Raw genomic sequence first — 21,622 nt, 5'->3', positions numbered from 1 at the left:
GCGTGACTGACATATGTTTTAGATAAGCCAAAGCTGTATTAGCGGAAGCAGTTATAAAGTTGACCCAAAAAAATTTTATTAAGCTATGAGCTTCATCACATATGTTCCTTGAGTAATTCTAAGCATTTCAAGCCTGGGAGGCAATAAGAAATGTGTGTCTACTCGGATTTGTAATGGATTCAAACTTTCAACCCCTTTTTAACCCTGTTAGGGGATGAATTTTACAAAACGCTGAAATTACTTTTCCTGTCTTTTAATAATATCCCCAAATACAAAGATTCAAGTCCCGCGTTCGAAAATTTTTTTGATATCCATACAAACTTTCAACTCCTTTTTCACCACCTTAGGGGATGAATTTTCAAAAACGCTGAAATTAGTTTTCTTGTATTTTAATAATATATCGTTTTACGAAGTTTCAAATTCCTAGCTTAAAATAAAACTTGAACCCCATACAAACTTTCATCCCCTTTTTAACCCCCTTAGGGGTTGAATTTCTCAAAATCGCTTCTTATCTCTTGTACACTTTATAAATGTAATCTAGTGTGCAAATTTCAACTTTCTATCTTTTGTAGTTTCGGCTCCGCGTAGCAAAAATCTCCAACCAAATTTTTCACCTTTTTACGTTTTTCTTGTAAAATTACTATGAAATTGAAAAAACAAAAATCAGCAATGAATTCTACGTCTTTGGTTTATACGAAAATGATACCAAACTTGCCCTAGTACCCACCAGGATCAGAGTAGATTTTTTTTAAAGATGACGGATGGCGGCCGTCTTTGTACCCCACCCTCCCCCCCACTTCAGACTAGAAATGCTTAGAATTACTCAAATATCAGATGTGATGAAGCTCATAGCTTAATAAAAAATTTTTGGGTCATGTATGGCAGCGTTACATAACTGACTCCAGTATATTGACGTCGACATGTCAAGTAAACAACTCTATAATGTGGTTGAATGTTATCGTTAATTTCAATTTTTATTTGGCAATAACGTCTTTTGCTGTCATAAAATTTGTAAAAAAGAAAGATCACAATATCATCTTTTAACCTCTAGCGTTCCCCCGTTCTAATAGGTACTTGTACTACTATTCAAGCTAACTGTACCACATACTTATTATATCATAATAGCCAGTAACCGCTGTCATTGACTACCTAAGTGCAAATAATATTAAAATCGCGTCGCTTTCAGTCGTATCAGTCCAACCACGACGTTTTATCTTTAATATTATGTATTTGGCAATGAGACATCGTTATCGGTTAATAAAGCTATAAGCTACAGAGGTTAAACAAGGACATTCAAAAATCATCTATCAATCGGAATTGGTAAAAAAGATCACTATATTTTGAGTCAAAATATCTATACTTATTGGAAAACAAATAAGATTTTAGACTCACAAGAACTCGCCGTCAAATTACCTAAGATAAGTACTTAATACCACAGAATAAGTAATAGTATTATCATACAGAACGGACACGCACCGCCCCGCCCCGACTCGGATTACCTCGCCCCGCGACTGAGTTCTGACGGACTCGTGACATACTCTCAGTTCGGCTAGCAACGCCGCGGCGCGATGACGCAACGTTCAAAATGCCGATGTATTTTGCAATGTCGGTTGTTTTTCAAATTCACGAAATAAAGAACAATTATTTTTATTATACATATATTAAAAAGTAGCGTTTTGTAATTATTTATATTTAGTCCACGCTAATTGTGTATCGACAATTCGACATGACATTTTTGGTAATTTATTGCCGCACCATACTTTATTATACACATATATACGTTCAAATAATATTAGCTGTGACCTGTGAATAGAACAGTTTATTATAGCAAGGATCTAGGAGAAAATACCATCTTGTAAATTATGTTTGTTTCTTTAATTTTAGGAATAAAAATGTTTGATATTTACGTTACGAGTACAACGATAACGCTCCGTGAACTCAAAAACATGTAAATAGTAGCCCTAAGCGACTTACTCACACAATGACGCGTGTACAGACGTGCCTGTGTTAATACCTAAACGAAAAACCATCACGGTATGAAAAATTCGATTACTTAATCGAAAAACCGATTATTTATTTCAGAAACAAAAAACGAAAGCAATTAGCATCCCATCCTATCTCTTTGTTCATATTATAATTGCATCGCTCCTTGATACTTTCAAGTGTGATACTTTAAATCTTATAATTAATTTACAAGCAGCATTCGACACCTCCCACCGCGGCGCCGTGACTCGACCGTTAATATCACACCTTTGATAACCACGACAATAAAACGATAGGTATCCAACCAATTAATTATAATTATAAAAACATCTTTGCGAATAATTCCATTAATTATTACTTTATTTGATAAGGAAGTTAAAATGTTTTCCAAATTATTAAAACAAAGAGACTATGATTAATAATAGGTCAATGCTTTAAAAATTACTTAATTAGTGGCTCTGGTAATGAGTGCACTGAATTCTGACCTTCAATCTTTACGTAAAGTAGGAAGAAATCTCTAGCAATAGTGCTTAACTTAGTTTAGTTTAGGTAGGGTTGACTGCTATAGTTATGGCCACCCTTAACAATAATTGTTTCTGTCTGATTTGTTAAGAGTGGCCCATTACTATGTTGTAGCCAATAACTATATAGCAGTCACCCTACCTTTAGGTAAAAACCAGAGTTTACCAGATTAAAAAAAACTACATATTTAGAAACTGACTAGGTGCTTCCCCCTAAACCTTCATGAAATAAATAGCAAATTGTACAACCCCCCGGTAAGTGAAATATTGGTAAATGAGGGTATTAACCCGAGTTTCCAATATTCTTACCCCCGGAGTTAATATTACAATGTTTTTCATCACACTTACGACTACTTATATTTTAAGCTCTCTGTGAAATATTGGTAAATGAGGGTATTAACCCGAGTTTCCAATATTCTTACCCCCGGAGTTAATATTACAATGTTTTTCATCACACTTACGACTACTTATATTTTAAGCTCTCATTCTTCTTAATACGTATTTATAAGTTTGTTTCCACATTTCCAGAGAACCCGCCATGTCGACGGCGCTGAACGGGCGCGTCAACGGACACGCCAAACTGAACGGCGACCACCGCGGGACCAACGGGACCAACGGGACCAACGAGACCAGCGGGACCAACGGCTACGCTGAAGATGCCGAGTGGGCTGCCCAGTTCCTGCCGCCGCCGCTGCGGCTGGGCGATGATGGTGCTCGTGCTTTGAAGGTACATAACATACTTGTGCTTGCCAAAGTGGAAAACCTGTTAAAATTATGTAATTCTAGTCTAGTATTACTAAAAACTATTCACCCTGTCGGCTCCTTTGTCTTATCACGCAACTTAATTGACATGTTTGTCAATTCACACAATTTTATTTAACAAAGGTCATTCCGCGGTAGTGCTGCTATAAAATTGGCGATATCTAAAATTGGAAACCAATAAGAGCTGTGAATTGTTAATTAACAGGGATACTTATCTGTAGTGCAGGTCAAAACAATTGCACATCGCGCGATGTCGAATGTTGACACTCGTGGAGGACTGGAGGTCGCGGGCTTATCGAGATTTCGCTTCTTTTACGAGGCGAAGAACTTGACTAGGTACAGCGCCATCTAGGGCTGCCAAATCGAGTCTCGGTCTACCACAATCAATAACTTGGCACATGTCCAATAAAATTAGGTACTTTAGATGAGGGCGTATGTGCTCTCGCGCGAGATGACCCGTAAATTACCTCTATAAGTAGTAATTATGTAATCAATCCCCAATTTTTTGCGTTTTTTTGGAAAGTATTTAAAATGACTAAGGTATTGGGGTTCGCGAGGTCTACGACTCATTAGTGACTAGAGTTCTAAACAAAAAGTCAGGACTATGTCTTAACTTCAAAGTCTTTGACATTGTCAGAAAAGGAAGTATACACCCTTTTATGGTAAATCGGTTCGTCAAGGCAAATCGTGATTGTATTTAACTATATTTTCCTCTAATTTGCTCTTTTATACCCCGATATAACTATCAGACAGATATCAGCAGATGATATACCTAACGGTAGAGAATGCCTCATGGGCCTCATGGCAATAAGTTCGCCTTTTGTACCCTAAGTTTTTCTTTTGTGCAATAAAATATGTTGGAGTATGGTTTGATCATTCAAATGAGCGATCGCGGTCAGCTGTCGTCTGTGATTGAAATATATGAGGCTGTACGGACGGCAATCTCGACGCATTCTTATAATAAGCAAACAAGTCAACAACTCACCACTGTGCGTCAATATCAAACAAATCTGAGTTATTTTTAACTTCAAGATTTGGAGGTGGTATTGGTTTTATTTTTATGTATGAACCTTGATGTTTCTCGGAGACGGCTGGGCTGATTTTAAATTCTCTTATTTTCTTTGAAAGGGTCAAACATAAAAAGGGACATCATAACATTCCATTATCACCTAAAATAACTTCATCTACTTACTATATTTTAAATAGCTGAAGATTTGTTTATATGATAGATTTTTTATTTTAAATATATAATGTAATTTTTGTCTTGAAATAAAGAAATCTAAATATTATCTATGAAAGAGGCTTTATAAAACGATTTGTCGCACATCGGATGTTGCGTTTCTATTCATTTATTCATCAGATAACAGTTTATGAGTCCATATTATTGGCAATAAGAAACTGCAATCTGCAATTAAACAAATGACACGTTCACATGCAGCGAACATATCGCATTTTAATAACCGCTTAATATTTATGGGTATTTACTATTTACAATAGGAAAAGCAATAAAATAAAGCAGGTCTCATCATTTACGTATAGCGATCGTATCGCATTTTAATAACCATTAAATAATGTTAATCCACCGATATGACGCTGTAAACCACAGGTGCTCCGACTAATCTCGACTATAAAGATATCTGATACCATGAAGATAAACCGAAACGTCGGAAATTATACAAGTCCTCACAAGCACTTACGTTGTTTTATGATTAAGCGTGGTAATAGTCGTGGTGGCAGTTTCCGCGACTCTTGCGCCGATTAGGTTTATGGCAGTGATACAAACAGTGACACAAACAAGCTGACTTTGAATTTAATTGCAAGTTTAAAACAAAAAGTTGACAAATACGGGCACGAGGACAGTTTAACTATCAGGATGGCCGTGTTGCGAATGATACGGGATTGAAAATAAATGAGAAAGTTTAATGCTTACGCGCAGATAGCGCTGCAATCGTTTACAAAAAATGTCATAAAATATATATGCCAAATTCACTCTACACAGAGCAGAGTACATACAGATTGTTTTTAGGTTCCTTACAGTTGGAATCTGTGGGTTTTTAACCTCTATAAAAGGCTTGTAATTAGGATAGGGTAGGTAGGTAGTAAAAATAAGGTAGAAAAGTGCAAATAAAGAAATAACTCGTTTATTGCACATTATGTATACATGGATGACGAAATGACATTCAAGGTTGTTTAGGTATTATACAATATTAATCCATTAAATCTTGTAATCGATTCGATTAACGGGCATTGGGAAAATGTTTTAATTCCAACTTTTTACTGACTTTCCAGACATAAGCATAGTTCTGCGGATGTACTTATTAAGTTAAAGATATCTGCAGACCAAGCTGAGGGTAACGGGACTAGATCAACCCCTAAATACAGTTAAAGTTATAATATTTTTTTGAAAACAATGTTTTTTGAGGAAATCTGTAAATGTCTGCAGTTCTCAGTTGGGATATGATAGGAGAAGTATGAGACAAATTTTCAGCTTGTCTAAAATGTCCTCCAGCTCTCCTACTATAGATCCCCGTGCTGCGCCGCGTGCGCATGTGACCCGCGCGATAGTGGTGACACGACCACGGTGACCACTGATCTGTCAATGTCGCTGCGCATTAAGGGGTCAACCGTTGCGTCAAACTTTAAAAACGTGGTTTTAAGTCACGGAGAGCTTTGGAAGTCGAATACCTCCGGCAATCTCTATTAGACAAATATAAAATTCTCGAAGTTTGCGGAAAATCGTACCTACATCGACAAACGCCAAACAGAAAGAAAAAATGTATCGAGACACACAAACAGATGCTACGAAAAGTCATGTGTCTATTTACATACATTATTTCGATTGGCATTTTGTCTAGGCCCTCTGATTAGTAGGTAGGTAATGTTGCGTTCTTGCCTTATCATTATCAAGCCCAAAATTCCCACAAACAATGCGATTATCGACTATCTTTAGATAAATTAATTAAATTATCGCATGTCTAGGCTCACAAAAATTTCATTTATTAATTTCAGAGTTCCTATGTACATTATAAAACCAAGAAATTAAATAAGTGACAAGCATCATTTTGGAAATGTTGGTGCAGTATATTTTAATCAACGAATTATATTTCTAAATTTAACCGACTGTTTTCCGTCATCGCAAAGAGATTATTTTCTCACAGCTCGATCCTCTCCCATCCTCTCCATGTACCTAAGATGTGACTACTAATAACTTGTAATAATAAAAGTTGTATATGTAGCATAATAAAAGTTATAAAATGCAATCCACGTATCTCGAGATCACGAAAGGTCGCAAAAAATGCTTGCCGAGGAAAGTGTAACTGCACCGATAAGTGATAAATTAGTCGTTTATCGCCACGACGCTAATAAGTGGCAGTTTATATCAAAACAATTGTAATCTCGGGTTATCGAGGCCTTCCTCTTAAAGATAGAGGAGGCCCAAGTTCAGAAAAGCAATTAAGCAAAATATAATCTGGCAAACCAATTTTGTCAGTAGACAGAGGCAGCAAATTTGAAAATGCGTGCACCCGCGGCAGCTAACGAATGCCCTAAATCATAATATAATAATAATATAGCTGCCGGATGCTGCAGGTAAATGAACGCAGATCAATTGCTCTGTAGGTTAGGTTATGCATGTGTTAGTCTGATCAAAGGGAAAATTGGAGCGGCCAGGACCTCATTACGACGTCTGTGTTCGCTCGTTAGCAGTTGGAGGCTTTCGCTGATGCTATCGCACGCACACATACCTACCAATTTACATGTGTATTTACGCACACACAGCTGTTTGGACGTTAACCTTGAACCGTGAACGTTACTGGAGGTTAAAAGAAATTACAAATAAACGATTGTTTTGACATTTTTAATAGATTGTATGAGCGCGAGTAGAATCGGACCAAGAAGTCTGCAGCGGATTTGATAGCCCACGCAGTGCAAGTGTTATTTATACGTCATACTTTCATAGAAGTTTGACTCTAAATACATTCGGTGTCATAATCCCTTTTAATTTCCTCCGTAAACACATTATTTTACTTTCCATACCTGCAGTAAATACATAACGAAATTCGAGAGTGAAACTAATATTTTTTAATACTTTATGTCGTTTATCGATGGGGATTAAAACATTTTTTTACGTTAGTTATTTCCAAAGTTGATCAACATCGGGCGACTATTGCAATAGAGATAGGTAAGTATTATGTAGTTCCTTGCACTTAGCAAAAAGGGATGAACGCTTTATGCAGATGATTTCATACGCGGCGAAAACGTTATAAAACCCTTCAATTTTATCGACTGTTGAGTTGTAAAGTTCCGCTAAGTTATCGATACAGTCCGCAGTTGGCAATATCCTTTAATTGTAATTAGTTTGTAAGACCAACTCGATTATCTAATGATCGATGCCCGCAGACACATCCATCACCGCCTCTGGGAGATAACATTTTATCTTTTAATCGAGTAAACTTATCGTAATCGATAAAAATGTGGGTTGTTTAGTTCCCACCCTATTGCGCGTTTAGTTGTCTTGTATGATGGAGTGCCACGTTGTGAGATGTTATGATATTAAAGATTCGTTTCTTTCGTGTGATGTGAGGAAGGTAAGTTTTACACTTATTTCGTCCGAATGCGGCGAAGGCCTCCTAACTACAAAACAACTCACTCAACTTAACCGATTTTTATGAATGATAATATCTTAAATTCGCCTTTATTGCGCGAGTAGGATTGTCGGCGGGAAAAATATGTTTCTAAAAAAAGTGGGATGAAAAGGAGGGACTTTAAAAATATATAAGTATTCGTACAACATAGGTTGTACGAATATTATGCGATGTAAGCAATATGAGATATATATTCGCAGTCGGATACCTGTGTGTTCTTAAACTTTTTCTAATTCTATGGACGGGTAGATAGTACACGTACGTAGCTACCTAAAGAAATGTCGCTCACCGCCCGTCTGGGCGCGCAGAGAATCGATTGGGGGTGTGCTTATTCTGGCGTTGCTGGCGAGCACAGCTGCGGTTTGGATCCACCAACCCTAGGGATATCCTTGGGACACGAGTTAAACCTTATATTAATGTTCATGTATGTGTTTGCAGGTGGAGGCATGCCTGGCAGAGCTGAACCTGTGCGGCGCCACCCTGCGCCGCGTGGCCAACGTGTTCGAACGGGAGCTCACGAGGGGACTGAGGCAGCAGCCGTCCTCGTTGCAGATGGAGAACACATACGTTCCTGAGCTGCCGGATGGCACAGGTACGTGTGTGTGTGTATATGGCAGCATCAGCCGGGGCTGTCTCTGCGTACAAGGGCAAGGTCGCATCACATTACATCACATCACACCACATTACGTCACATTAAAGTGTCAAAAGACCCCTACGTTTTGGTTTCGGCTCCGCGCAGGCCTCCTAAATGTCCGGAACACATGAAAGTCTTCCGGAGAAATCACCTTCTATTGGCCGTCTTTATGGTGATGATGATGATGTTTTGCAGAGGAAGGCGTGTTCCTCGCGCTGGACCTGGGCGGCACCAACTTCAGGGTGCTGCTGGTGGAGCTGCGCGGCGGCCAGATGCTGCGCGAGGACGTCAAGCAGTACCACATCAGGTAACTACACAGCAGCTGTTCATGCACCGAACCTATTGGTAAATCAATCCATTATTTTTTTTATACCGGTCATTTCCACATTGAATTTACCTTAGGGGTCATCCATTAATTACGTCACACGAATTTCTAGGTTTTTTGACCCCTCCCCCCTTCCTTGTCACACTTGGTCACATTTGGCAAACCCCTCCCCCCTAGTGTGACGTCACATTTTTTCTACGAAATCGCCAAATCGAATTAAGTAAGTACCTAAGTATTATTAATATTTTATCAAAATATTTTTGACGATATAAATAATAGTAATTTTATAACCCAAAACTGCTTAGGAAAGAAAATTAAATGAATAAAAACGATTATCGTTTTATAAACTTGTTATTTAAATGTACAGCGAACAAAATAATTTAAATAAATTTTCGGTTACTGATTAAGTTAAAGTGACGTCACAAAGTTTGTGTCTCTCCCCTCCCCCATGTCACAATATGTCACATTTTCTTGACCCCCTCCCTCCCCCTAAACGTGTGATGTAATTAATGGATGACCCCTTAGCTTTTGTAGGCCCTTCATAAAGGCTTCATAAATCCCAAATCCCATTATTTATTTTTTACTTGTATCAAAAAGGGAATGTTTCAAATTCGAAAATTAATATAAAATTTCTGGTATTTAGCTACCCTTCTATCACCTACACAGTTGGTGAAAAGAGACAGGTGGTTGTGATAACGATGGTCTGAACGACCATAATAATATTATAGATCATCATTTTAGTACAGTTTTATATTTACTTACGGTTACTGATTAAATTAAAGTGACGTCACAAAGTTTGTGTCTCCCCCCTCCCCCATGTCACAATATGTCACATTTTCTTGACCCCCTCCCTCCCTCTAAACGTGTGATGTAATTAATGCATGACCCCTAAGGTCAATTCAATGTGGATATGACCGGTATAAAAAAAAATTGGATAGGAAGATTCGAAATGAACAGTGTTAAGACGAAACAGGACGTCAGCCCGATCTCAGTTTTGAGATTTTGAGGTGAATATCGCCGTCGCGCTGACGGGGGCGGCGCTGCGTAGTGAAGGACTATCCCTGTGTGTGTGGTGCGCGCACACAGACGCACACGTCATTTGCCTTCACGGGCCTCGCGAAGCGGTCGGCCCGGTATGGCTTTGCTACACCTAGTTCTTTTCTTATAGTACAAACTTATTCTTCGGTGGTAACTCGTTAGCTCGCTAGTCTCGCTACCGCCACTAAGCGTTTACTTATTTGATTCGGTCAAATTGTGTTTTTTGAAAAACTAACTATAGCCAGTATTTTATGAATGTAGTATGATACCTTTGGGTATGGTGCTTTACGCACACTAGCGTCCTACCCCCTCCCCCTGACGCAATCCCCCCACCCCTTTTAGCATGAATTATGTCCCGGTTGGCAGTTTTATTTTTAATATTGGGGGGGTTGCGTCAGGGGGAGGGCTCGGGACACTAGTGTGCGTAAAGCACCATACCCCAAGGTATCATACTACATTCATTGAATGCTGGCTATAATTTGTTTGTCTTCCCCATACATTAGAACACAATTTGACCGAATCATATTCCCTGTTATTGTGATTTAACTTCTTGACTTTAGGTGCCTAACTGAATTCAATATCCGTCTACAACCTGCAATCAAATTAAAATCTTAATAACTGTTTTATTAGTGGTCCGATATTTAGGGTTGCGTAGTCGCCATAGAAACCCTTATTGTTTCGCCATGTTCGTCTGTCTGCCTGTCTGTCCGATCCGAGGCTTTGCTTCATGATCGTAAGTGCTAAAAAGCTGCAAGTTGGCAACTTATTGGCATGGATACATGAATCACGCATTGCGACGGAACGGTAAAATAAAAACTATTAAAAAAGAATTGCAGACCTGAGACCTCCCATACAATATTCGATACCTTTGGGTTCAATTGGCGTAAAGGACAAAATGCTATTTTTCAGGAGACAGAGATTTTTTAAATGTTGATTTTTTTTTGTTGTTTATGGAGCTATATTTTTGATGTGTATTAAAAAAAGTACTCAAAATGTTAGTCTCTTTAACCTGAATTAGCAATCATATGTATAAATTAAAAACGAAAGAAGTTAATGTCCTATAGAATTGGTCAAAAACACTATGAATGTCCTTTACACCCATGCTGCGTTTTTTGATAATATAGTGTATCTTGTGTAGTAGGGGTCGTAAGTGACATTCTGAGACTATTTTATTCCAAATTCGGGGTGAATTAGTTACCAGCCACGGTACCTACACATGTTAACTGTTTTCAACATAGTTTATAACGAAGGTTAAAAATGTATCAAACGGTAGTTAATGATGCTAGGTATAACCCGATTAGGTACAGTTGTTATTAATATTTTTCTAATAATATAGTAATAAGAAAGAAAGCACAATATTTTGAACCAATTATCTACTAAAAATAATTGATTCAAAATATTGTGCTAATATAAAATAATTACTTGCTCACAAAGTAGCTAATATTCGGGAATGAAGGTAAATTAAATGTCCCAGTGCTTAACACTAGCCGCCTTTAATCATAAAATGACAGCCTTTAGTCATAACAAGGGAAGTATAAGATCAGCTAACGATGATAAGAATTAGCATATCAAGCATTTGGAACGTCCTTAGTGAATAAAAGACTATAATTCTATAGTTTAAATTTTTCAAGATGTCTTATTTCAAAATACGAAACAATAAGATATTAAATCGTTTTTTATTCCTATTTAAGTAGTAATTTCTGTGTTATTTCATCCCTGTTAACTGTAGCTGCAATAATTTCTAATTTCAAACACTTAAAAATATCTTCTGTACATATTATGAAACAAGTAAGTAAACGAATTAATTATAACCGATTCGGTCATTAGTATTAATTACCACTTCGTCCAGATACGTTCCAAACTTTGTGAGTGTGTTTGAAACGAAGCATTGTTCTTTATTTCAACTAGTTATTGTAGCCGAGCTCAACCAATAACACAAATAATTAAATTACGCACATAAAACAACTTCCACCGCGCAGGAACGGGTAGTAAATAGTCAGGAGCGAGGCAATGGGCAATCGCTGATACACCTTACCTACAATCCTAAGTATAACATAAAATGAACTTTAATTAATGTAGCGAGATCTTCTCATAATAAAACAACCTTTGCGAACTTACAATTTAACACAAAATCCGCTTTCATGTATAATAAAATCAATAAAATCCTAAACATTTACCCTAAACAATCCCATGAATGTAAGTCTACTGTAACCAAATGGCTCAAAACTAAAACATATGAGAAAACAGAGAGCCTTTTACGATGAGTACCATCACACACACACACACACACACGCGTGCAGGCTTGAGTACTTTCCTGATCACATATTTTTATTGTTGTCTTTATGTTGCTTATAGTTAATAGTTATAATTAATGTATTGCTTGTAATTAGTATATAATTATTATTTGTAAATAGTATAGGTAGTAAATGTTTTGTGACTTGTAAATAGTGTAGCTTAGTATTAGTTAGATTTCAATAATAACGGAAGAGCGGTGCCTCCCAACACAGGCATAGGTATATTGCTTACCGGGAGACACCATCCCTCAAATTATATGTAGTTTTTTATGAAATAAAGAATTTTGTATTTTGTACATGTCTCGTTGCGAAATGCGAGTCGGAAAGGTTCAGAGTGTATTATGCACAGGCTAGTACATATGTTATTGTCGCAAGACTATAAGAGATTCCACTGCGAGAAACACAGTAATAGTTGCGGAAAAACACTGAGCTGAGTTTTCTAATTTGAGGGGCAAACGTTATATTTTGGTAATAAAGGACCCATAAAACTATTTATCAATTTGGCTTTATAGACCTTTACGTGCATGAACAAAGATAACTGCGGAAAAAACTCTTGCGTAAATGCTTTCACGGCAATTTGACGGCAAACATTACATTATAGTAATAAAGGTCCCAGAAAACGACTTTCTTGATAGTCTACATACTGCTACGTCCATGTTATTTGCTTGCAAGTTGGAGTTTAAACGACACAAAAATTAGAAAAGTCCTTTACAATTTGTTCGCCTCGTATACTTAAGGTAAAATCATTTTTAGGACGGGTGGTAAAGGGCAAGTAAAATAATTTCAATAGTCAAATAATGTCCTTTACGACCATCTTGACCACACGATATGAAAAATTATCATGATAAATGAAGGGCTAAATGACGACAAAGGACATGTTAGTATTGTTAGTCCTTTACAACATAATTTAATAAAAAAAAAAGAAAAAATAACTGGTCATTTACGCCCCTTGAGCTAAGCTGTTTTTGCAGCTCATAGTGTAAAAATTGGGTCGTAAAGGCAACTTTTTACGAGATATCGAAATTTTAACTATACAGAACAAAAGCGCTTGGAATTCTGAACAAAACTGTATATTTATTTATTTAATCGTATGGCATGCATGATTAGGCAATCAGAGTACAGCTTTGAGGTTGTTAAGCCAGGTATTAAAACTGTATATATAACTCATTTTCGCTAAAATGTCCTTTACGCCAATTGAACTCAAAGGTATAGATATATTTTTTTTATTTGCTTAGTCCCAATAGTGTGGGGTACCCTTGGATAGGTGTTTCAAAACGAATAAAGGTCTCCTTAAAACATTTTTTGATAAATTTATATATTTTTGGATATAATCGCTCCGAAAGAAAAAAAAAATCCCCACCACCCTCTAACTTTTGAACCATGGTCCAAAATCATGAAAAAAATCAACAAAAGCTTAATAACTACTTTTAATGAAAACTATATAGCGAATATGACCGGACTCCAGTCGGTTTTGAGTTATTGCAAAAAATCTTCTGTTCTTAGTAAAAATCTAAAAATACGTAAAACGCTCTCTGTACTCCCTTGTAAACGTATGATACTGACTTATCGCCCCGGTTTGGCCTATTTTGACAGAACGGTAACTACGAAACTCTACATTGAGCACGGCCCGACATGCTCTCGGCCGATTATTATTTTTGAGTCAGATTTGGATACATTTAGGTACCTATGTTTGAGGAGCTCCTGATTCTGGTCGGAATAAATATGAAACCCGAAACCCCAATTTGGGACAACAGTATAGTACAAGTTCAAAGGTGTGATACCTCATTGGATTCGGAATGATGTTTAGAAAAATGTATTCAAAGCGTTTATTACCACAGATATGAAATCAAAAATTATTATTAAATAAAAGTGCGTCTACTCAGCTTTGTATGAACCAAGAAATAATAGTGTTAAACGGTTTCCCCTGAGGCAAAAGTGCAAGTTACTTACTTCACTAACTTCGCCTACTAAGAGGCAAATCGCGACTTTGTTATGGTTTATCGATAACTTCTCACATCACTAGATTATCGATATTACATGTCGACTATTGCCCATCACTTTTCTGTCTGTGTACGTATTTAGAAACTTGAACCCGCCCCTAAAATTAGTGCGATAGGGACAACTGCAGCTGAGGCGAAAAATCCTGCGTAAAAATGGCAAAAATCGAGGTTTCGTAGTCCTCTTTTTCCTCCTCCAAATCTTAACCAATCGTAACCAAATTTAGAAATCTGAATGATTATGAAATTATCTGTGTCGGACCGTTTTGCTTTTTTGGCTAATTGATATCAGTTTTGAATACCACGCCTCTCATTGCGGCATAGTCAATTAGGCCATTTTGGCCATTTTTGAAGGGCTCTAGCGCCTTAAAAAACAAAAATATCAAAAAAAGCAAAACGGTCCGACACAGATATTGACAATATTAATCTGTGTTGAAAAAATCATTGCTCTAGCTTCAAAAACCACGGAGGAAAACGAGGACTACGTTTGTATGGAGGAATGACCACTCCTGTTGGCTCTTAAGTGAAAGGCGCCATTTTAATCTCGGACTATTTATTGGCGCTCTCACTACGTTTAAGCGCCTACCTCGACTGATATAAGTGTTTTTCATCCCTTGTAATGTGTCCCTTTTAATAATGTTTATAAAAATCTTGAAGGTTTAATCAGTGTTTCATCCCTTCGTTAATAAGGTAGTATTTTGCACCAATTCGTAACTTGTCAGCTCTCTACCTGTACCAGTTTTCATATTATTTTTCATTGAAACAAAGTACAATTGTTATATTTTTTGTGTAAACTACGAGCATTTATTCCGGGTTCATGTTCACATATGTCTACATTGTATACTTATCATGTTGGACATGATTGCAATGATTAAATGATTAAATACATCGTAAACAAGCCCACACTGATGGAATGTCTGAGCTTTAATTGGGCTAATGAATTCGCTGCTGGAGGTTAAATGAGAGCATCAGTCTGATTTCGTCTGCATGTAGTTATGTACTAATTAAAACGAGTTACATCGACAATTATCCCCTATGTGGCAGGGCTAGCACAACATCGCCTGTCATAATACTTCAGTAGGTACCTGTCTCTTATGCACGGTATCGAAATTTAAAGATAGGTCGTAGGTACTTAGACTTACAATTAGCCTTAACTTGAACATATTAAAATTTCCGGGAATTATATACGTAGATACCTACATAGATAGATTCATTTATTTCTTAAAGACAATATCACTTTTCTTTTCGCTTTCGTATCAAATCTTCTTCCTCGCGTTATCCCAGCATTTTGCCACGGCTCTTGGGAGCTAGACAACTAATCCCAAGAATTGACGTAGGCGCTACTTTTTACGAAAGCGACTGCCATCTGACCTTCCAACCCAGAGGGGAAACTAGGCCTTATTGGGATTGTGTCAAATCAAACTGTCATATTAGTACCTATAGGTAAGTTATAGCCTAATGTCAAAGCCTATTAGTTAGTCCAAATAATCGATATTGTATCTAAACAAGCATTTTTGTGTTTCAGCGACGAGCTGCGGCTGGGGCCGGGTGAAGACCTCTTCAACTTCCTCGCGGACTGCGTCCAGGACTTTGTGCGCTCCGAGGGTATGGAAGACCAAGAGATGTCACTAGGTTCGTGTTTCACTCTTTGTTACTTCTGTATCTACAGTCCGCGTGTGCGCTCCGAGATTTTGGGGGTCAAAAAAGAGAGTCAAGGAAAGGGCGCTAGTGGGTGAGAGATGTAGGGGATCTTTCCCACTGATCAGATAGTCGGGGGTCAAAGAATCAGGGTCTAAGGACCATGCTGTTTAAAAAATAAGTAGTCGCTGACAATTTACTGCAAATCTCTCTTGTCAGGCAAAATCGCTCTTGTGGTAGGTTGTCGGTGTCGCATCGGTCTATTCAGCCACCAAAAACGGTGTCTCTTCGGTGTTACACCATAAATCGTCTGTAATAGACGCAAAGGCCAATGATGATGATGATGAATTAAGTAGTTATACCTCTATAGTTAACTGTTGTCTACAAATACAAAAACAAATGAATTTATTTCATCACTTTTTACATCAGTTCTTAGGTAGGTATATACAGGGTGTTTGGTACATCGTTTGCCAAATTAAAATGGCAGATAGCTTGAGTCATTTGCTATCTTCTCATGCCTAGAAAAACAAAATTGGCCATGTTTTTTTTTACTATTACGCAAGTAAAAATTTGAAATTTACGACAAACTGTCATAGAAGTCAAAAAAATTTTTTGCACTAAATTAAAAATTTCTAGGCCTGAAAAGATAGCAAATTACTCAACCTATCTGCCGTTTTAATTTGGCAAACGATGTACCAAACAGCCTGTATAATTGTATAAGTGTAAGGTAGGGTAATTAGTCCATCTTAGGCGTAGGAGGTATAAGGTCTAGTTTTACATTGTGTATTCGTAACGTTCCAGGTTTCACATTCTCATTCCCGATGAAGCAACACTCGATCTCGTCCGGCGAGCTGATCACGTGGACCAAGAGCTTCAAGTGCGGCGGCATGCGCGGCGTGGACGTGGCCGCGCTGCTGCAGCGCTGTCTCCACGACCGCGGGCTCAAGGTCACCGTGCGGGTGCTGCTCAACGACACCACCGGCACGCTGGTGGCCGGCGCGCAGCAGGACCGGCGAGTGGAGGTCAGTAGCTGGACACTACGCAGCGCTGCCTGCACGACCGAGGGCTCAAGGTCACCGTGCGGGTGCTGCTCAACGACACCACCGGCACGCTGGTGGCCGGCGCGCAGCAGGACCGGCGAGTGGAGGTCAGTAGCTGGACACTACGCAGCGCTGCCTGCACGACCGAGGGCTCAAGGTCACCGTGCGGGTGCTGCTCAACGACACCACCGGCACGCTGGTGGCCGGCGCGCAGCAGGACCGGCGAGTGGAGGTCAGTAGCTGGACACTACGCAGCGCTGTCTCCACGACCGAGGGCTCAAGGTCACGGTGCGGGTGCTGCTCAACGACACCACCGGCACGCTGGTGGCCGGCGCGCAGCAGGACCGGCGAGTGGAGGTCAGTAGCTGGACACTACGCAGCGCTGTCTCCACGACCGAGGGCTCAAGGTCACGGTGCGGGTGCTGCTCAACGACACCACCGGCACGCTGGTGGCCGGCGCGCAGCAGGACCGGCGAGTGGAGGTCAGTAGCTGGACACTACGCAGCGCTGTCTCCACGACCGAGGGCTCAAGGTCACGGTGCGGGTGCTGCTCAACGACACCACCGGCACGCTGGTGGCCGGCGCGCAGCAGGACCGGCGAGTGGAGGTCAGTAGCTGGACACTACAGTCACCCGTCGTCAGATTGTTAGTATAGTAGCTGCTTATTTCACTCAAGTGTCCGGGCGCGTTCGCTTTTACTTCGATGGTTGGCTGATCGTTGGTGACAAACTAAGGTAACCTCGCTTTCTGAGTACTTTTTCTCACGATGATCCAACTCATAAGAAAAAAGGTAACGGTTATTTGGCCTTTTTGATGTTTTATTTTCCATTCCGGAACCCTATTTTTAAGCTGTTTGTGGGATGAATCGTGATTGGGAAAAGAACAAAGTTTTTCTGTAGTGCCTATGGAAATAATTTGACTTTTCGCCGTACCCCGATTTTATTATCTTGGCTATTACGGTCCTCGAATTCGACCTACTCCTCGTAGTTACATATGGATTTTTTGTTCGAAATAAACTATTATTGATTGATTGATTGTTACCTTACGCGTCGTCATGTTTTAATCGTGTTTGAGTGTAAACATTGTAAGAATTGAGACATAAATGAGTGTGTCGTGAGCAGATCGGCGTGATACTGGGCACGGGCTCCAACGGCTGCTACATGGAGTCGGCGGCGGCCGTGACGCACTGGGAGGCGGCGCGGCGCGGGCGCGGCTGCGCGGTGTGCGTCGACATCGAGTGGGGCGCCTTCGGGGACAACGGCTGTCTGGACTTCATGAGAACGGACTTGGATAGAGAAGTGGACGCGCGCTCGCTGCTTGTAGGCTCCTTCACGTGAGTACCACGAAGAGTTTTTATTCTCTGCTTATTTACTTGTACCTAAAGTAAGCATCGACACTGTCTTCTCAGCGATATCTGGCCTTCCCAAGTACGCCCTCTCGGCAGCCCGATCGTCTCCCATTCTTAATAGGTGACCGAACCGGCGAATAATTGACAGGATTTAGTCGATAATTGGCAGGGAACGGGGCAGGATCGGGAAAAGTGGCGTGCCGTTCTCGTAACTCTCGTTTCGGAGGCCAAGATCCTCTTTGGATCGCTGAGCCATATTAGTTAGTCGGTTAGTTAAAGTAGGTAAGCGTGCCTAAATGTCCGTCTAATATAACCGGCCGTTGATAATCGTTTGTCCCTTCTCAGGCTTCCGCGTCATTTTAACATCATTAGAGCGACACAAACTTAAGCGACAGAGTGTTTTGTAATAATAACGTTGTTTTTGTGCAGATTTGAGAAGTACATTGGTGGCAAATACCTCGGCGACCTGCTGCGGGCGGCGCTGGCGCGGCTGGCCGGCGCGGGGCTGCTGCCCGCCGCGCCGCCGCCCGGCACCATCACCTCGGAACATGTCAGCTTCTTCGAGGAGTGAGTCCTCTGTTTACTTTAGAGCCTAACTGTATGGTGGTTTTATCTTAATTTATTATCACTGGACAGTTATCATTATTATTATCACTGGACATTAGACGATCGACACGTGTGACACGACAGAACGAGACTATAAGTAGTTATCAATTTTAGAAACCGAGGGTTTTGTACTTTTTAGTGTTTGTTGTTTAAGCGGCAAAAGAAATACATCATCTGTGAAAATTTCAACTGTCTAGCTCAGGGTTCACGAGATAGACAGACAGACTGACGGACGGACGGAGGGACAGCAGAGTCTTAGTAATAGGGCCCGCTTTTTACCCTTTGGGTACGGAACTCTCTAAAACCGATTTACACATCGGGCCATATATAAAATAGGTAATCCACAATTCAAGCCTCATCGTCAAATCTTCGTAAGAAATAAAAATCCACAAAGGTCATTTTTGGCATAGTTAGAAGTAACGATTGTGTTGCAATTGTGCAGGGACAACGAGAACGGCTCGACAACGCGCACGCTGGCGGCGCTGCGCGCGGCGTGCCCCGAGTCGGCGGCGGCGTGGCGCGACGCCGACGCGCTCGTCGCACAGCACGCCGCCAGGATGTGCTCCAACCGCGCCGCGCAGCTCGTCTCAGTCTGTGAGTACTCTGTGCCCGGAGTCGGCGGCGGCGTGGCGCGACGCCGACGCGCTCGTCGCACAGCACGCCGCCAGGATGTGCTCCAACCGCGCCGCGCAGCTCGTCTCAGTCTGTGAGTACTCTGTGCCCGGAGTCGGCGGCGGCGTGGCGCGACGCCGACGCGCTCGTCGCACAACACGCCGCCAGGATGTGCTCCAACCGCGCCGCGCAACTGGTCTCCGTCTGTGAGTACTCTGTCAACTAGCATTTTCAAAGGCGCGAGCTTTGATACGGTAGCGAAGTGGTCGATGCGAGTGGCTAGAATTCGGTCCGACCGGACAAATTGTGTCCGTCCTTTCGTGTACATACAGTGCTCGTCGCATCGCACTCGCACACCGTCTCGCGTCCTCGGCTCAAAGTTCTTAAAGCTTGCGACACAATAAGAAGTGCACTATCGGATGCAAATAAATGAGAGATTCGGGACACGAATTAGTCTTGTTAATTAAATAAGTGAACTATGATTGACAGGCGTGGCCGTGTTAGTGCAGCGCATGGCGCGGCCGCACGTGGTGGTGGCCGTGGACGGCTCCGTGTTCAAGCGGCACCCGAGGATCCGCGGCCTCATGGAGAAGTACATCGCCTTGCTGCAACCTTACGAGGTAAACTCACTATAATGTGCAGGCGTGGCCGTGTTGGTGCAGCGCATGGCGCGGCCGCACGTGGTGGTGGCCGTGGACGGCTCCGTGTTCAAGCGGCACCCGAGGATCCGCGGCCTCACGGAGAAGTACATCGCCTTGCTGCAACCTTACGAGGTCAACTCACTATAATGCACAGGCGTGGCCGTGTTGGTGCAGCGCATGGCGCGGCCGCACGTCGTGGTGGCCGTGGATGGCTCCGTGTTCAAGCGGCACCCGAGGATCCGCGGCCTCATGGAGAAGTACATCGCCTTGCTGCAACCTTACGAGGTAAACTCACTATAATGCACAGGCGTGGCCGTGTTGGTGCAGCGCATGGCGCGGCCGCACGTGGTGGTGACCGTGGACGGCTCCGTGTTCAAGCGGCACCCGAGGATCCGCGGCCTCATGGAGAAGTACATCGCCTTGCTGCAACCTTACGAGGTAAACTCACTATAATGTGCAGGCGTGGCCGTGTTGGTGCAGCGCATGGCGCGGCCGCACGTGATGGTGGCCGTGGTCGGCTCCGTGTTCAAGCGGCACCCGAGGATCCGCGGCCTCATGGAGAAGTACATCGCCTTGCTGCAACTGTACGAGGTAAACTAACCTTTAACTACGAGCATGGCCTATTTATATCTCAAGAAAACTTGACTTCCTGTGGTATGTATCTTTCTGGCCCCAATTTCACATCGGTGACAGGTGCGGCGAATTGTAAAATCACTGTTGCTGACGTCACAGGCATCCATGGGCTACGGTTACCACTTACCATCGGGCGGGCCGTATTCCTGTTTGCCACCATCATTGTATTATTTAAAAAAAACTTTATTATATCGGAATAAAACAGATATTTCTCCTGCGAAGTTTCTGACAATTGTCAAAGATTTAGAAGAATTGTAGGTAATTCTTGACAGGTAATGAGTTATATGTCGGAATTTCGTGACAATTGTAGTGTTTCTTGTGACAATTGTCATAAACTTAGCAAGAGATTTACCTGTTTTTTTCCGATATCATAAAGTTTTTTTTAATAATACAATGATGGTGGCAAACAGGAATACGGCCCGCCCGATGGTAAGCGGTAACCGTAGCCCATGGATGCCTGTGACGTCAGCAACAGTGATTTTACGATTCGTCGCACCTGTCACGTTGGTGAAACAGGGGCCTGGTAGTTTTGACTAACAATAAGTAATTTTATAAATCCTGTGTTCGATGAAATTCGACAGTTCTATTTAGTACATTTCCAAGAGTATATATATCAGATCTGAAATAATTGCTTATTCGGTTTGAATCCATCTTAGTCTATACTTAGGTAATATACTAGCCCGTACCTTTGATTTCGTCTGCAAAGAAGCCGTTAAATCGACTGATGATTCAATTTCCAGTTCTCTCTGATGGGCGCCGAGGACGGCAGCGGCAAGGGCTCCGCGCTCACCGCCGCCATCGCCGCGCGCATCGCCGCGCAGGACAACTAGGACAAACATTACTATACCCACAAACCAAACTGACGACCAGGTCGTATACTATCTCTTTCACGCTTACGTGGCCATGG

At 41.1% G+C, this 21,622-nt stretch overlaps 1 protein-coding gene across 1 annotated transcript in view; it reads left to right on the top strand.

The window, feature by feature from the left end:
• Positions 1 to 21,552, top strand: part of LOC134675608 (hexokinase-1-like) — a 40,545-nt gene extending 18,993 nt beyond the window's left edge. The window contains exons 2-12 of the mRNA XM_063533933.1: positions 3,033 to 3,113; positions 3,150 to 3,231; positions 8,348 to 8,501; positions 8,739 to 8,850; positions 15,723 to 15,829; positions 16,637 to 16,857; positions 17,997 to 18,208; positions 18,653 to 18,790; positions 19,272 to 19,423; positions 19,931 to 20,061; positions 21,456 to 21,552. Coding sequence (XP_063390003.1) covers positions 3,043 to 3,113; positions 3,150 to 3,231; positions 8,348 to 8,501; positions 8,739 to 8,850; positions 15,723 to 15,829; positions 16,637 to 16,857; positions 17,997 to 18,208; positions 18,653 to 18,790; positions 19,272 to 19,423; positions 19,931 to 20,061; positions 21,456 to 21,545 — 1,470 coding nt within the window. The 5' untranslated portion in view covers positions 3,033 to 3,042 and the 3' untranslated portion in view covers positions 21,546 to 21,552. The remainder of the gene's footprint in view (positions 1 to 3,032; positions 3,114 to 3,149; positions 3,232 to 8,347; positions 8,502 to 8,738; positions 8,851 to 15,722; positions 15,830 to 16,636; positions 16,858 to 17,996; positions 18,209 to 18,652; positions 18,791 to 19,271; positions 19,424 to 19,930; positions 20,062 to 21,455) is intronic.
• The last annotated feature ends 70 nt before the right edge of the window (positions 21,553 to 21,622 follow it).

This window comes from Cydia fagiglandana, chromosome 22 (assembly GCF_963556715.1).
Source record: "Cydia fagiglandana chromosome 22, ilCydFagi1.1, whole genome shotgun sequence".
Classification (NCBI taxonomy): domain Eukaryota; kingdom Metazoa; phylum Arthropoda; class Insecta; order Lepidoptera; family Tortricidae; genus Cydia; species Cydia fagiglandana.
Note: the sequence above shows the minus strand (reverse complement) of the source record. Positions and strands in the feature narration are given on the sequence as shown.